Here is a 16,848-nt window from a genome sequence, read left to right as displayed (position 1 = left end):
TTCTATCCTTTTCTACTGATCTAGCATTAATCAGTATATCATGGTACCTAAATCAATAATCCAATCTACCAAGATAGCATGTGACAGTAAAGTACTTATACCTACCATGTGAGATTGATAGTCACCTGTTTCACCCTTGTCTGTAAACTCAACAACTATTTGTACTGATCCTCAGTGAAGAAATGACTTTGAGAAGTGCTAGTCCTGGCTTCATTAAAGGTGATGGTTGCATTTGCATAAGGCTTGGTTTCTCCAAACTGTGGTTTTTCTGTGCCAAATGATTTCTTCTTGCTCTTAAAGTCTAGAGGAAAGCTAATAATTCTGTAACAATTATCCTTTGTGTGTCCCTTATATCCACAATGCTCACATATTATCCCAAATGATTGTGATCCACTTAATACTAGTTTTCTAGGCCTGATCCATTGACCTCTGCCAGCAAACAAAGTGAGTGATTCTTTGTTGGTGTTCATGACTCCCAAATTCCTCTGACTTTCTTCTTAAATCACCATTGAATAAGCTTCATTAATACTGAGTGCAGATTTGTGCTGAAGAATTTCACTTCTAACCTGACTATAGCTTTCATTCAATCCTACAAGGAATTGCAACAATCTCACATTTCTCGTATGCTCCACATAAGGCTTAGCCTCATAACAACTACATGGTGGAGGAATTGACACATCCAACTTATCCCAGTAATCCTTCAACCTATTGAAGTAAAAAGTGACTAAATCTATATTCTGCCTTAATACTCCAATCTCATTCCATAAATTATAGACTCTGGTGAGGTTGGTTTTCTCAAAACTTTCTTTGAATTCTTCCTATACTTTTCTTGCATTTGATGCATACATGATACTTGATACAAATTCTGGTGCCACAGTACTGCATATCCATGACAATACTACAGCATTACATCTCTCCTATTTCATTGCTTGATCTCCGTTGTATGCACTTTTCAAGCATGTTCCATCTATGAAACCTAGCTTGTTCTTCACCAACAAGGCTGATCTCATGGATCTACTCCATAATGCATAGTTTTCTGGTCCTATAAGTTGAATTGAATGTAAAGCAACTCCAGGAGTATCTGATGATTGCAAATACAATGGATGATTGTAATCTAAATAACTGGTAACTCCACTCGTGGTTTCTGTGGTTTCTGATGTGTCTCCCATAGCCATTGTTACTTGATTTCAATTGAACAATGTCGAATTACAGGAGATCTATATCGCCTGCTCTGATACCATATGAAATATACGAATCTAATGATATGAATTGGCAACAATTATCTGTGATATACATGTTGTATACACAGAATATACTGTAACTGTATTGCAGTTTCCCAAATGATAAGAACACGAGAGTCTAATCTAGAGAGAAGAAAAACTTTTATTGATTGTGAAAAAATATCTCAATCCATTCTACAATTCTGAATCACCTCAAGTATGTATAGAGGTGTGTACATGCATATGTGACAGCTGTATACAGCTGCCCACGATTGGCATCGCCACCACTGCTTCATATAGCAGATCAATGGTTGTGCCACCTACTCTTCTAACAGCCTGTCATCTTAATCACCATGTGCACTTCCTAACTAACTACTAATTACCACGTGCTCTTACTAACTAACTAGGCTGCTAACTACTTTGCTAACCACACTTTAATCTCCTTCTATTACAACTTCATTATTCAAGTATATCATCATGCATGAATTGTCATAGTATCACCACTTAAGAACCTATATAACTCTGGAGAATCAAACTTTATTTTACAAACAAGCATCCTCCACCTCTAAACTTTATTTTACAGAAGTTGTTAAAAGATTGTAAGTCAAAACTACAATTGGGACGATTTTACTTTTTCATGACATTTAACAACATGGGTTAGCATATTAAAAGTAGTTGATAAGTATCACAAACAACATTTTTAGGTGTTGAAACTGATTTTATAAATAAACAATAATTAGCAGCTAGTGTGTTCGATCAAAAGGTACAGACAAGCACTTGTCTATTAATATATATATATATATATATATATATATATATATTGCATAAAAAGGGACGAATGGCGAAATAGAATAAAGAGATAATTAAAAATTATGTTTTAGGAAGAGTACTTTGGAAATTTGAAAAGATATTAGAGATAAAATCGTAAAAGGATTAGTCAAACCAAAAGTTCTTACAAGCTTAAACCAAAAGTTCTTACAAGCCGTAAAACTATAAGTTGAGGCCGAAGGCAAGGCTAGCGATTGGAGTGAGGTCGTAACAAGGTAGCCGTACTGGAAGATGCGGCTGGATCACCTCCTTTTCAGGGAGAGCTAATGCTTGTTTGGTATTTTGGTTTGATACTGCTTCACACCTCCGAAAAAATAAAAAAAGAAGGGAGCTACGTCTGAGTTAAACTTGGAGATCGAAGTCTTTTTTCCTTTCTCAACGGTGAAGTAAGAACAAGCTCATGAGCTTTGACTTTTGGTTGATTTTAACTTATAAACATTTGAATTATAAGTGTTTTTAGTTTTTACCAAACGTTTATATAAATCAAATGATACTAATAAGTTTATTTTGACCAACTTAAAAGTTCAGTAAAATACCGTGTAAAACATGCTAGTAAGATGCAAAAAAGATACTCCAATTAGAGGTGTTAAATATCAACTCTTATTAAACAAATCAACCACTATTATTGAAAAAGAAATTAAAAAATGACCAACTTGTATTTCAATTAGGATCAAGAAAGAGCCTCTTCCTTCCTCTCAACTTGCAACTTTTCAATAGTCTTAGAAAAAGTAGTTGGTAAAGCAGCCCTACTTTCCTTTACCGCTCGCTTCTCCAATTTCTCAAGAACTTTTCCAAATAATTCTCTTTTCACACTCTCCAATGCCGCATCCAATCTCTCTAAGACCTCCATAGAATTATTGTTATACATAAACAAACCACTATACAAATCAAAACTATCAGCAGTTGTATTCTCCATCAAATTCAATAACTTTTCATACCCTTTTGTGTTTATAGGAGTTGTCTCTGGTCCAAGTTTTTGTAACACTCTGCCTATGGTATGTGTAATAAATTGTGAGTCAGCAGCAAACTTGTCATGTTCAAAACAACTCATTTCTACCATCCTACAACCTTCTTTCTCAAAAATGTTTATGAAATTGTTGACCCTTTTAATCCTTGACTCTTCTTGGCCAATTCTAACTTTGTCAAACATAAATGGTAGTCCTTTCCAACCGTCTTTACCACTAGTTGGACCAAACATAGGATGAGTGCATAAAATGTCAAATTCTTGAGGTAGTGATTGAAGGAAAATATTTTTTGGAAATTCTTTGACTGATAGTACGTCTACGAAAAGTGTGTTACGTTTAAGCTTTTGGATGGGAAGGGAATGAATGACTCGTTCCAGGGAATTAATGGAAGTGCAAAGTAAGATAATGTCAGGATGTTGCTCACATAAGTCACTGGGATCTTTGAAGAAGTTGACATTAAGGGATTGTGCTACATGGGAATAGTCAGTACGAGAATGACCTAGTACAATGTGTCCTTGTTGAATGAAGGCCTTGGCAATGAATTGTCCAAAGTTGCCAAAGCCTATAATAGCTATTTTGAGCTTGTTGGAGTTGGAAAGGGGATGTGATGATGTGTTGGCTTCGATTTTCGAAAGACTCGGTGATTCTGAAAATTTGGGAAGTCTTGGAAAACTGTCATCAAGACTTGGAATTGAGACATAGTTATTGTTGCTGGTGGTAGTTGAGCCGTCAGTTTGGGCACATGAAGAGAAGAGTAGGCGGTGGTAAAGTCGAGGTGACGGTCGAGTTGAAATAGTTGAATGATGAAAACCATGGTGGTGGTTGTTGAAGAGTAGAGATGAAGATGATTGAGTTTGAATATTGTTAGATTGTATAGACGGAAGGGAAAACATGGTTTGATGTATATACAAATGTAATAGAAAGTGAAACTTATTCTTCTCTTCTGATACGATTGGAGGCCCGAAGGAGTAACTTTTCACCCTCTTGTTGGAGAAGGGCTATTGAATGAAAAAGTAACTTTTCAAGAAGCTAGAGGAGAAAGAATTAAAATAGCTTTCAACTAAAGACGTGGACAAAGAGCGAAAGAATTGGTGTGATGCAAAGTTAAGATGGACAGCTTAAGGGTTTATATAGGGATATTTGCTAATTGCTTACATAGGGTGGGAGAAAGGCGACAGACAAACTACAAATAAAAATTTAGTAAGTGCTAGTTAATTATTCAATAAAGTGGACTGGAATAGGAACTATTCAAAGCACTCGTAAGATAATTTGTCTTGAATTGAAATATATCTTTATTTTATTGAAGACATTGTTGACTTCAGAAGTCTTGGTCAATGATGTTGTTGGCTGTAGTTTGTTTATGTATAGCAAAAAAAATAGTACTATTATTAGCACGTGAAGCTATGTCGAATTGGAGGGCTGCTGATATATATATATTTTTTTTTTTACTTGCAAGTGGGTTCTCATGTGATATTCCTTGCAGGTTCCCAACCCATGAACATCTGCACATATACTAAGAAGTGTTGGATTATTTTAGCTTCACTTTATTCCTTTGCGGTTTGTATTAGTGATGCAGCCTTGCAAGTTTTATTAAAGTAATATGTGACAAAGTTTGGTAGTTTTGTGATTTGATAAATATTTTTGTAGGTAATGAAACTTTTTCCGCTTTGGGAGGCGAAAAAATAAAGAATCTATCTATAGCAAGGAATAGAAAAAACGATACTAACAACCTCTCTTTGGCAAAGGGCCTAAAATGCCCTTAAACTATGAGATTTGATACAAAAATGCTCTTCGTTTATGTTTACGCTCTAAAATGCCCCTCCTTCAACCTATTAGGCCTAAATTGTCCTTATTTTTTTTTAAAGAAAATGACATAAAGCACCTACTTAAGACTCTTTATTACAAAACATAGCGATAGTTTTCCTTATTTACAAAATATAACAACAAACTTACAAAATATAACGGATTTTCATTTTCCATACTTTTTTATTTTTTTATTTTTATTTCTTTTTAATTTTTTTCGCTCAAGGTCTAAAAAATTCACTCAAGCTTTTATGTATGAAAAATGTGTGAAACGTGTATATGTAAGCAAAATGTTTAATACAATTTTTATACACAAAATTTTGAGCGAACTTTTTAAGCCTCGAGCGAGATATACACATTTCATATACAAAATTTTGAGCCATTTTTTTAAGCCTTAAATATTGTATGAAAGTTGTAACAATGTTGTTGTTGTTGTAGTTGATTTAATTTTTCGGAAACATAACTTGAACTTTATACATGAAAGATGTGAGCGAAATTCTAACCCTCGAGCGAGATATACATATTTCATACCGTTTTCATACACAATTTTGAGCAAATTTTTTAAGGCTTGAACCAAAATATACACATTTGATACATTTTCATACACAAAAATTTTGAGCAAACTTTTTAAGCTTGGAGCGAGATATACACATTTCATATATTTTTCATATTTTGAACGATTTTTTTTTTAGCCATGAGCGGGAAAGATAAATTTTTATTTAAAAAAAAAAAAAAAAATTAAAAAAAAATTGGAGCGAAAATTATATATTTTGTAAGAATATATCTTTATGTTTTGTAAACTGAAAAGTTCCGTTATATTTTGTAAATACTTTTCTTATTATGTAGATATAGGTCAATCGCCCTACTTTTTAACCGAAGGGGCATTTTTGGCCCAATAGATGGACGGAGGGCAATATTGTACCAAATCCCATAGTTCAGGGGCATTTTAGGCCCTTTTCAGGGAAAAAATTATTTATTATGTGGCACGTTTTAATTGGTTAGATTTAAAATTAACCTAAACTAATTATATCCCAACACAAATTTCGGATCCCAACACAAATTCCGAATCTACCTAACCCGCCCCGACTTAAAATGGTGATTGTAGCAACATTTTAGGTAATTTCATACGTTTCAGAATTCATTAAAAAAGAAATTTGAGGAAAAAATCATTTTATATCAATATGAAAAATAAAAATAAAACACCTCTAACACTATCGACTAATAAAGGCATAAAAAATCAACTAATCAGAATCAATTGAAATTATTCTCAAGTTTGCTTCTAAGTTGAACAAAGAAGATTTTAGAGGTAATTTTATAACTTATTTAATAAACATAAACTTTACTAAATTCATAAACGTAACACAAAATTCGGATCCACCTAAACCACTAGCCAAGAATGATAAATTGATATAGGATGAGCGGTGGTTTTGGACATTCTTGGTTGTAGTGGCTCGATGGGCTGTTTGGATGCGATGTTATGGTGGTGGTTTTAATGAACGTTTTGGGTTGTTTCAATAGAGGAAAGGACGGTGGAGATTAATGGTGGCTCGCCGACGGGGACGGATGTTGCCATAGTCACCATTTTAAGTCGGGGCAGGTTGGGTGGATCCGGAATTTGTTTTTGGATATAATTAGTTTAGTTTAATTTTAAAACTAACCAATTAAAATGTGCCACGTAATAAATCAAAAAATTTAATTTTTTTTTCGGAAAAGGGCCTAAAATGCCCCTGAACTATAGGATTTGGTAAATATTGCCCTCCGTCCGTCTATTGAGCCAAAAATTCCCCTGCTGTTAAAAATAAGGGCAATTTAGGCCTAATAGGTTGACGACATGCATTTTAGAGCCCAAAGGTAAACATAGGGCATTTTTGTACCAAATTCCATAGTTCAAGGGCATTTTAGGCGCTTTATCGTTTTTTTTTTTTTTTTTTGGCCTTTACTCTTTTTTCCCTTCCCATTTATGTGTTATTTTAAAAAGGGCAAAGGGTCAAATATTCCCCTCTACTTTATTTTAATAGCTAACTTTACCCTCCGTTAGCGATAGTGTTCAAATAGATTGAAGACCCAACAGAGAAACTCCATTGACAGCCATTCTTTGGAGCTCGGAGCTTGAGTTCAAAATTTCGAGTTTTAATAGCTAACTTTACCCTCCGTTAGCGATAGTGTTTATATAGACCCCTGCTGTCAACAAACTTTACGCCCATAGCCTTATTTGGATGGAAAACCCCAAATCGATTTAAAAGATCCGATTTCAATTAAAATTACCCATTTCGAACGGATTCCCAATTAAACCCGACCCGCAACTCACCAAATTAAAACCCAAACTAGATTAAATCAAAAGACTCACCACCATAGTTAAGATTCTTTCATCCTTTTTTTAAAAAAAAAAAAAAAAAAAAACATGGATTGGCCTTAAACTTTAAAAAGAACAAGAGACAAAATCCTGAGGCATTATGAACGTTCAAGCTCTTAGTGTAAACCCAAAGTTGATTTCACAAAAAGGAGAACTACTGGATTCTAAAAGGTAAAATAAACACGATGCTAACATGAGCAGATCAATACAAGATCATTATGGGAAAATCAAGCAACAAGCTCCGAAAATTCAACCTCAATTTACAGTCGAAATTCTCCACTAATTTGCAATTGAAATTCACTCAAAAACCGCCTCAAATATTCTTCAAGAAACCCCAAATTTCATATATATACATTCCCCAAGACGTTCCCGATCCTTTGCAATAATGTCCACTCCAAACGCAGCTGGGTTGCGAAAACCCAGAATTTTGAACTCAAGCTCCGAGCTCCAGTAATGGCTGTCAACGGAGTTTTCTTGGCTGGTTCTTCGAGTTTTAAGTTACAATCCAGTAGCTACTACTCTTAAAAGCTCTTAACAGTGACTCCCAAAACTACTCACCAGCTAAACACCCCTGTTCTCTGTCGAAACAGAGCTAAAACACCATTATCCAAAGAGAAGAAAAATGGGTTGGGTTGTCTATATTTGGGGTTACATAAGTTATGTGCATGATTTTTGATCGAATGGGATTGTATTTGGGTGTTATTTTGTTCCGACGGGGGTCGGGTTAAAATCTAGTAAGTTTAGTGAAATTGGGTATTTCGATCAATTTGGGAGAATCCATCCAATCGAGGGGCAAATGTGAGTTTATTGACGGTAGTGATATATTTGAACACTATTGCTAACGGAAGACAAAATTAGCTAATAAAAGAAGTATAGGGTATATTGGGTCCTTTTCCCTTTAAAAAAAAAACCTCAAAAGTCACTCCCTTTTAAGTTTTTGAATTATGTTAAATATATCATGTTAATAACTTAAAATATAATTTCTTCATCTCTGGTACAATTTGAGGGCAGTCAATTTCCATCAAGATGTGGCTGGACTCTTCCCGTCAATCAAATACTTTAATAAAATCCACAAAATTCTCCTTTCATGGAGATTAAATACATCATAAGGAGGTCGAAATCATTCTATATTCGGGAATACACTAATAGCAGCCTTCGAATCACGGAAAAAAGTCGGAGAGAAGCACCAAGGGGGTTCCTGACCAAAGCCACAAACCATAAGGATGAACGAACAGTGTATTAATCCTCCACTATGGGTGTTCGCAGTTTGCTTAAAAACCTATCCAAACCAAATAAAAAACCAATATTTATTTGGATTTTAAATATTTAAAAATTGATAATATTTGGTTTTGGTTTGGTTTGATTTTGTTAAAAACAAACCGGAAAAAAAAAAAATTGAACCGAACAACTTATATACGCACTTTTTACAATTATATAAATACAAGATATTAATTTTTATAAACTTTTCGTGTACTTTGTATACTTTTTCATCAAAATTTTATTTAAAGAGAGAGAGAGATAGTATTGTTTGCTTTAAGCTCTGTTGTGGCAATTTTTTCGATAAAGGGACTATTTTTCGTTGGGTTCGTGTTGCAACAAGGCGAAATGTGCAAGAACTTGTGTAAAGTTTTTGTCCTGGTGAGACGATATGGGATTTTCCCAACTCAAATTGCTTCATCTTGTGGAAGTTGAGTTATCAAACGAGCATTTGACGAGTTGTTTATTCTCAAAATGCCTTCTCTTAGAAAAATTGATGTTGGGAGATTGTACTTTTGGGACTATGACTGTGCTTGATATTGCTTCGACGTCTCTCGTTTATGTGTCTGTAATAAACTATGTTAACAATGGCAAAATTTACAGTAATTGTGATGTCAAGATTTCTTGCCCGTATCTCAGGGTCTTGAAATATGGTGCTCCGATGGCAAAGGATATAATTATAGAGAATCTCTTCTCTATAGAAGTTGTTCACATCTTCTTTTTTTATGCAGGTTGCCCAATAGAGAAAATTGGCATGCTTGTGCGTAAGATGATCAAGAATGTTCCTTCTACATCAGCTTTGAAATTATGCATGAGTTTTATTTCTAGTGTGTATAGCGTATCTCATCAAGTAAGAAAGTTTCCGGTCTTGTTTTATAAGCTCAAGTCCTTAAAATTGACAGTAGGAATCGATGAAGCCTGGATGCAAGTCATGATGCTATTGCTCAAGCATTCTCTGAATTTGGAGGTTCTTAATTTGTTTTCTGATGAGAATTTTGGCTGGAATGAGAACTGGAAGCTGCATCACCTTAGTGAAAGCATTGAGTGCTTCGAATCTCATCTGAGGTTGATTCAGTTGGCTGGTTTCAAATATGAAGAAAATGAGATGGAGCTGCTAAGATTTTTCCTGAAGAATGCACAAGTATTGGAAAAAAGTATTGGAAAAACTGATAATCGTTTGGCCCAGCTATGCTGACATATCAGAAGAGGCATTAGAGTTGGTGTTAAAGTAACCTAGAACTTCTTCAAATGTTGTTGTGACATTTCTTGATGTCAACCCCAAATCAAAATCTCATTATCAGTACAATATAGTTTAAAGGGGGTTTTGATTGTTAGAAACTATATTTTTTTAAGACGACGTATGTTCTATCCTTTTAAAGATTTCTTCTCGTAAAAAATGTCGTCACACTCACGATGGATCCTTCAAAGGTCATTTGGTTGTTGACTAATATTATGCAGGTATTAGTAATGTATGAATCCGTTATGTTCTATTTTCTACCCTGCATAAGTAATACATAGAGTCCCTCATAACCTATACGTGTATTATGTATGTGAGATTGTGAACTCTTGACCAAAAATCATACTTGGTGTGTTGAATTTTAATACAAAACAACCAAAACGTTACCAAATGTGGTACTAGTTATGTTGGTTGTGATGCATGAATAACTCGCTGTCTAACCAGTAACTAAACGATCCCCAAGTATTTATCAGCTATTTACAATTAGCTAATGCAAACGGGCTCTAAATAACTCTACTCACCAAGACAACACAAGGAAGGAATCATTAGCACTTTTTTTGAATTACTTAAACATCTTTTCTCTACTAAAATTTGAATCCTAACCTTTAATAATTTCACCACTTCATTAACCGCTAAGTCGCAACTTAGGTGCATACATATAATGAGAAACTTGGGCAATTTAAGGAATGTTGTCAAATTGCTCAGGAATGAGCATATCAAGGAGAAAAATTAAGCCAAAAACTCATGACCTTTTGTCTTCTAGAATAGCATATGTAAATAGAATGATCCGATAGATACTCCAATAACAAATGAAACAACATGACTATTATTGATTGGAAGACAATCTTTTTTAATTTCTTTTCTGGGAACAAGTAAGCACACATCATATATTCTCCTATACAAAAACCAACTTGAACTCCCATTGAACTCTCGAGACAAACTCAGGCCAATGATGAAAACAAATTCAGTTCTTCAATTATAGTTTCAACCATTCCAGGCAAGGGCAAAGGCCCCAACAAAACCTAGAAGGATAGTAGTCTTTCATATAAACCTCTCTGTCATTTCCAATAATATAGAAACTGAAGGAGCGGTTACGATCAGTCATGGTCACGCGAGTCACCGGAACAACTGAAATAGTGTGGCGCTCGCATATGATCCTTGCAGTAGTAGGTATAGAAGGCCTCTCTGCAATTACTTCAGAAGAGAACCTGTTAAGGAAATACGAATCAGCAAAATAGGCTGGTGTGCACTGATAAGCTTGGTTATTGCACAACTGAACTCCCTTTGCTCTGTGAAACACGTCATCTGGAACAGAAGCTGCTCCACTTGTAGCGTTTACTTTCCGGGTTGAACGTGTCTTCCTACGAAAATAAGTCAATTTGCGCATTATATTAATCCATGCCCTCTACACCAGTACAAAAGAACCTACAAGATACCTCAAATCGTATTGGATAAGATAAGGTACTATTTGCTATAAGTCCTCGTCGTTCATGCTTCATGGCATACAGTTATGTCAAACTAGGCAAGTGATTTACAGACATCAGTTCTGGACTGAACTATTACGGATCCACCAAAGGATTAATTTTTTGCAACAAATTTTTCATTTCATGAAGGTATTTGGTGGGCTATTGTCCTTTAATTTCTCTAGACACGAGTACGACAAGGCGCATAGAACGAGGCTAGCTCAAGAAATAAAGTATGCCTTGTCATTCACAGGCAAAGCCACTAAACTTCTCTTAAAAGTTTCAGTAGTTTACACCGATTGATTAGTGCATTTCTATGAAGACAGAAAAAATTAGCTTATGTACACAGCATTTGTTAATATCCAAAGACTAGGTATTTTGTCCAAGTTAGACGTCAGTTGACAGCCCCATGATTTCCTTGATTTTAATATGCATGACAGAGTAAAAATGAATCAAAAGTAAAGATGGATTACCATCTAACAACAGCTACTTTCCGTGTCAAAAGAGAACCACCACCTTGGCATGTTTGGCATTTAACGAGGCCACGAGATTCACAAGTCGCACAAGGAATTTTCCCATTACCTTTACAATTCAAGCATCTGCATGAAAATAGGTTCTCAGTAAATCACTTGCAACAGTCACTAGCAAATAAATACTAATGAAAGCAGAATGCAATTTGGATGCTGAAAGAGTACAAGAGTGATAACTGACTCTTTCAACTCTTTCATCTATACTTAGTCGAGGCATTAAGAATAAACTTTGACCAGGAAATGCCAAAATTTAGTGCAACAGTTAACTATCAGTCAAAAGCTCACATTGTGTCAGATCCGTCCTTATGAGCAATTAAACCCCTTCCATTGCAAGTCGGACACTGGGCCTTTTGACCTTCCTTGTAAAACCCTGGCTCTTGATCTGCATTGCAAGTAGGACAAACTATATTTCCTCGACCATCACAACCTGTGAAGAAAATAAGCAAAAATCATGAAAGGGAAAGTGTTAAAAAATACATAGACAGTAGTACAACAGTAACTTAAGAAATAGAGGGTGATATGAAAGAATCAGGTATATTTTATTATACTTCTTTTAAGTGATTATTTTGTTATACTATTAACAAAGCAAAATGACTATCCACCAACCATGTCTATTACCTGAACATTTCTCAATAGTTTCTGAGTGAGGAATTCTCAGCCTTGACTCCTTGTAAGGTACAAATAAAACAGGAAACTCGGACCTTAAATCCAGCTCCCATATTCCCATTTCAGGCCCCTTGTCCTTTCCGCCAATGCTGCCACCGGAGTACAGCTCCTTCTCAATAATTGTCTCTCTCTCTTCCGAAAAAGTTTCTAGCGTCCCCACATAGACATTGCAGTCTTCAATTGCATGAATCTTCCAGGTCCGAGCTGGACGACTTCCCCAACAGCAGCGATGGCCAACATGATCTATAAGCAACTCTCGTACTTCTACTTCATCTAGCACTTGCCTGCCAAAAAATTTAGTTAATCAAGATGCTGTTGCAAAAACAACCATAAAGCAAAATTCAAGTAGCCAAAAAGGAACATATGCAAATCATCTTTATATTGTAACTCTTCAAAAATTGTATGTTCCTTGTTCTCATTACTTGTTTCAGAACACTAATTGGTGTCCTAAAGTCAGCAGAAGAGGAAATTAGTGCAACCATTAACGGTAATTATTTCAAATGCTCAATATGGCCTATGTAACCCAAGAAAGACCCGTGCTAAGAAGAATGCTGTGTAATTACCTCCGTAGATCACCGGTAGTTTCACCTGCATCTCCATAGTACCCACCCTGATAAACAAGCCCTTGCTCTGCAACAAGAGAGCATATCATTTATTCACTAACACGATGTTACAAATAAGACATAGTGAATATACTGCAGGGGATTCATATGCATACTCTAGAGAGTAATCTAATCGCAGTTGTGAGCTTTACCAAAGTAAACCAAAAAGGGCATAAACATTCTCTTTAGTAAGTAAAGGCATCAACATCGTATCATCCACTAAAATCAGACAGTAAATACTATCCAGATAGCTTTAATGTACTCAAAAAATTCATAAAAACCATGGCGTTGAAACTTGATGCAAGTTATAAGACCAGATATTTCTGGTGCTAATCAACATGCAACCATGATTAAGGAAACACCATTATATGGGTATGGGTTTATACAGAAGAAGGGAAAAAAGAAGGCTGTCCAGCCCATATTAAAGAAGATGTATTTAGCTCCATCTTGTAATACTAGTATCAGAAGCTCGTTACTCAAAGGTGAAGGTAGGATTATTACCCCTTCATTAATTCATTGAAAGCCCCAAAGCTAGAAAACAATTTGAAAGTGTTGTACATTTTAATAAAACCAAGAAAATCAAGTAAAATTGTAATAGCACAAGCTAAAAGCAAAGGTTAAGGACCTTTTTTCCCAGAAAAATTAAAAGGTCACTCTTTCTTCTTAGTCTTCAGAAAGAATGAGACCTTTTTAGTTATGCCCGATAACCACTCTGGCACGTCCACTTGGTTACAACATGTTTAAAACCATTAGCTCTGTGAGTACTTTTGGTAAGCCAAAATTTCATTTTAAAAAATTCAGTGAATATGAAATAAAATTGAGGTAGTATATAGAACTCAACATAGAATAAGCTGGGATTAAACGATGCCACTCTTTCCTTCTTAGTCTGTTCCAAAAGGAAAGGCACTCTCTTTAAATTTAAAAACTAGTTTAACTTTAAACTTCTAGCTTTAACCTTGGAAAACACTTATAGCCATAGAAGTGTCATGACATGTTTAAAACCACTAGCTCTAAAAGTACTATTGATATGCCAAAAGTTCTTTTTCTTGATAAAAATTCATGTTCAATCAAACACTACCATATGATATAAAATGGAGGTAGTATATAGAACTCAACATAGAATAAGCCGGAATGAAATTATGAGTCTGAGGGGAACTTACCATAATATTGTGGCTGAGGTTGGGATTGAGGAGAGCTGATTAAGGGGGCATGGAGAGAAGGAGAGTAGGGAACTGACATAGAAGCAGCAGACCGAATCTCATCGACACTGACTTCTGATCCAGCCAAGGAAGTCGTGGGTATCACAGAGCCCGCCCTTCCCACATACTCATACGAACCCCATCTCTCACTCCCTCTTTGACCTGTTTCGCTTGCTCCATTCCCTGCTTCTTAGAAATCACATGAATCCAAAATTAAGCTATGCAAAAAGGGAAAAGCACGAAAAGGGTATACGAATTGACAAAAAGATTAGCTTTAAACAATTAAGGTATGCAAAAAGGGAAAAGCAAGAAAAGGGTATAAGAATTGAGGAAAGAAATATTCAAGCTTTAAGCAAGTAAGGTATGCAAAAAGGGCAAAGTAAGAAAAGGGTTAAAACACTCGCAGAAAAGATTCAATCTTTAAGCAATGAAGCTATGCAAAATGTAACTAGCAGTAAAAGGGCATCTGAGTGATCGAACTTACGGATGGCTCATGCTTAATTTTTAAGAAATTATCTTCTTCAAAGAGCCAAAGTTGTTCATGTTTTGGTCTTTACGAATGTGTTCATTTCTCAGCATAGGAATTTTACAGAAAAGATTCAAGCTTTAAGCAATGAAGCTATGCAAAATTGTTAAAACAAGAAAAGGGCATAAAAATCAACAGAAAAGGTTCAAGATATAAGCAACTAAGCTATGCACAACAGGAAAAGCAATAAAGGGCATACAAATTAACAGGAAAGGTTCAATTTAAGCGATAGCTATACAAAATCAGAAAGCAATAAAAGGGTATAAATATTTTACAAAAAAGATTCAAGCTTCAAGCAATTATGGTATGCATAAAGGCCAAAGCAAGAAAAGGGTTTAAGAATTTATCAGAAAAGCTTCAAGCTTTAAGGAATAAAGCTATGCAAAATGGCAATCAGGCATAAATATTGACAGAAAACATTAAAGGTCTAAGCAATTAAACTAGCCAAAAGCAAGAAAGGGTACAAAGATTAACAGAAAAGCTTCAAGCTTTAAGCAATTAAGATATCAAAATAGGAAAATCAAGCAAAGGGTATAGAAACTGGCATAAAAGATTCAAGCTTTAAGCAATTTAGCTAATACAAAATTGGAAAAATTGTTAAAGCAATAAAGGGTATGCAAATTAACAGGAAAGGTTCAATCTTTAAGCAATTTAGCTATATATAAAATGGGAAAATTGTTAAAGAAAGAAAAGGGTATATAAACTAACATAATAGATTCAAGCTTTAATTATTAATGATGATGGAAAAAGACTAACCTGTCAACAGTGGCTGCTCCATAGTTCCTAATGAATTTAAAGCACAGTGAGTGAAGGATCACACCTCAAATTGTCAATATTACCATTACTTTCAGATGATGTATATTACTATATAGACCAATTTGCCTTAATCAAGAAGAAATTAGATGGTCAAGTACTGTAAGATATGTAGGAGATTTAATTTATCTTTTCACACGCCATTTGTTGTGGGGTCTACAGCTTTGCTGGCACAAGGTGGAGGGACTTGGAAAACGGGGCATAAGAGTGATTTTCTCACGTTTGTCACAGTGACACCCCAATTTTCACATACTTCACGCAGCTATACTTATTATAAATAGGAGAAGTGGATTTGTAGGCCACTTTAAAAAAATGCTTTTAGTTTTACGCTTTGTTTACATGAGAATTTTATTTTTATAGATAAGAGATTTGAAAATACTTTTTTCGTTTCAATTTAAGTGTTTTAACTTGATCGAACGCGAAGTTTAAAAAATAAAGGAAGATTCTTTTAATCTTGTGGTCTTAAATTAAAGATATATGTAGTCCTTTAAATCTTATGATTCTAAACTTGTCATATAAAATATTAGAATTGAAAAACTTACTAACTCTTTTTGCGACAGACTAAAAAAATAATAATAAGACACTTAAATTGAGACGGACGAGTAACACATAAAAGATCTAAAAAGGTGATTTTGTTCCATTTAAATTACAAATGGACAAGAAATCTCATTTCCTCTTATAAAGGGTTTTGGTAGTTGGCACCGGTCAATTCATTTTTGTAGCCTTTAAATTTATTTTCCAAAAAGGGTCAAAGATAGTTCTAATATATTGGAAATAGTTTAAATTTACTCTTCTTCTAGACGTAAATCTCAACCCCAATTGGAACACGTCTCCAATTTTATGGCACATTGAGGTAGTCCTAGGCAGTGAGGAGAGTTGTAGTGAGCGAAAGTTGGGCGCCGCAGCACGCGATTCCTTTAGTACGTTTTTATTTCTGGAGAAAGGGGTGGGGGCGATGAAATTTTATTGAATTTAAATTTGCAAGGAATTAGGATTATATTAAATTCAAGAAATATTAGTCCAGATAAATATTGTGAATTATATAATTAAATTTATTATTTCTATCCAACAAATAAATTTAATTAAGAAAAAGAATACAAATGTCCACTGCACACAAAATAATTATCGTGCCATACTCCTTTATTTTCATACCCTAAAACTGTTATCCTTACTAGCCAGTGTTGCTTTTGTAGGTTGTTGCCTCTTTTTTATTTTATTTTTTATGTATCTACTTCTTATCTTCTTTTATTTTTCTCATTTTATTTCTTTATTTTTTCTTTTTTCTCCTTTTTGTTCATTTATTTTTCTCAAATCATATTATTCTTTATTTTATTTTTTACCGTAATTTGATTCCATATTTAATTCTAACTTCTTTCTTTTCGTTCT

The 16,848-nt window shown here is 34.6% G+C and overlaps 4 protein-coding genes across 7 annotated transcripts; 1 reads left to right on the top strand and 3 right to left on the bottom strand.

The window, feature by feature from the left end:
• Positions 1–497: 497 nt before the first annotated feature.
• Positions 498–1,175, bottom strand: LOC132057912 (uncharacterized). Its single transcript, XM_059450497.1, has 3 exons — positions 977–1,175; positions 825–879; positions 498–705 (listed from the first exon to the last, which is right to left on the bottom strand). The coding sequence occupies exons 1-3, from the start codon at positions 1,173–1,175 to the stop codon at positions 498–500; spliced, it is 462 nt and encodes a 153-aa protein (XP_059306480.1).
• A 1,450-nt stretch (positions 1,176–2,625) lies between these two features.
• LOC132057033 (arogenate dehydrogenase 2, chloroplastic-like) lies at positions 2,626–4,086 on the bottom strand. Its single transcript, XM_059449472.1, has one exon. It carries the CDS (start codon positions 3,904–3,906, stop codon positions 2,719–2,721), a length of 1,188 nt encoding a protein of 395 aa, XP_059305455.1. The 5' UTR covers positions 3,907–4,086; the 3' UTR covers positions 2,626–2,718.
• Positions 4,087–8,672: 4,586 nt separating this feature from the next.
• On the top strand, positions 8,673–9,729 carry LOC132058460 (F-box/FBD/LRR-repeat protein At3g26920-like). The gene has a single exon (XM_059450955.1). The coding sequence runs from the start codon at positions 8,818–8,820 to the stop codon at positions 9,619–9,621; it is 804 nt and encodes a 267-aa protein (XP_059306938.1). The 5' UTR covers positions 8,673–8,817; the 3' UTR covers positions 9,622–9,729.
• An 807-nt stretch (positions 9,730–10,536) lies between these two features.
• Positions 10,537–15,675, bottom strand: LOC132057031 (uncharacterized). 4 transcript variants are annotated; one of them, XM_059449468.1, is made up of 7 exons: positions 15,406–15,675; positions 14,085–14,312; positions 12,886–12,952; positions 12,275–12,606; positions 11,942–12,083; positions 11,600–11,725; positions 10,537–11,024 (listed from the first exon to the last, which is right to left on the bottom strand). In XM_059449468.1, the coding sequence occupies exons 1-7, from the start codon at positions 15,425–15,427 to the stop codon at positions 10,640–10,642; spliced, it is 1,302 nt and encodes a 433-aa protein (XP_059305451.1). In that variant the 5' UTR covers positions 15,428–15,675; the 3' UTR covers positions 10,537–10,639. The 4 variants fall into 4 exon arrangements, with proteins under 4 accessions (XP_059305451.1, XP_059305452.1, XP_059305454.1 ...); XM_059449469.1 differs by having other exon boundaries at positions 14,085–14,309; XM_059449471.1 differs by having other exon boundaries at positions 14,085–14,306; positions 15,406–15,674.
• Positions 15,676–16,848: the final 1,173 nt, after the last annotated feature.

The sequence above is a fragment of the Lycium ferocissimum genome, chromosome 5 (assembly GCF_029784015.1).
Source record: "Lycium ferocissimum isolate CSIRO_LF1 chromosome 5, AGI_CSIRO_Lferr_CH_V1, whole genome shotgun sequence".
Lineage (NCBI taxonomy): Eukaryota > Viridiplantae > Streptophyta > Magnoliopsida > Solanales > Solanaceae > Lycium > Lycium ferocissimum.
Note: the sequence above shows the minus strand (reverse complement) of the source record. Positions and strands in the feature narration are given on the sequence as shown.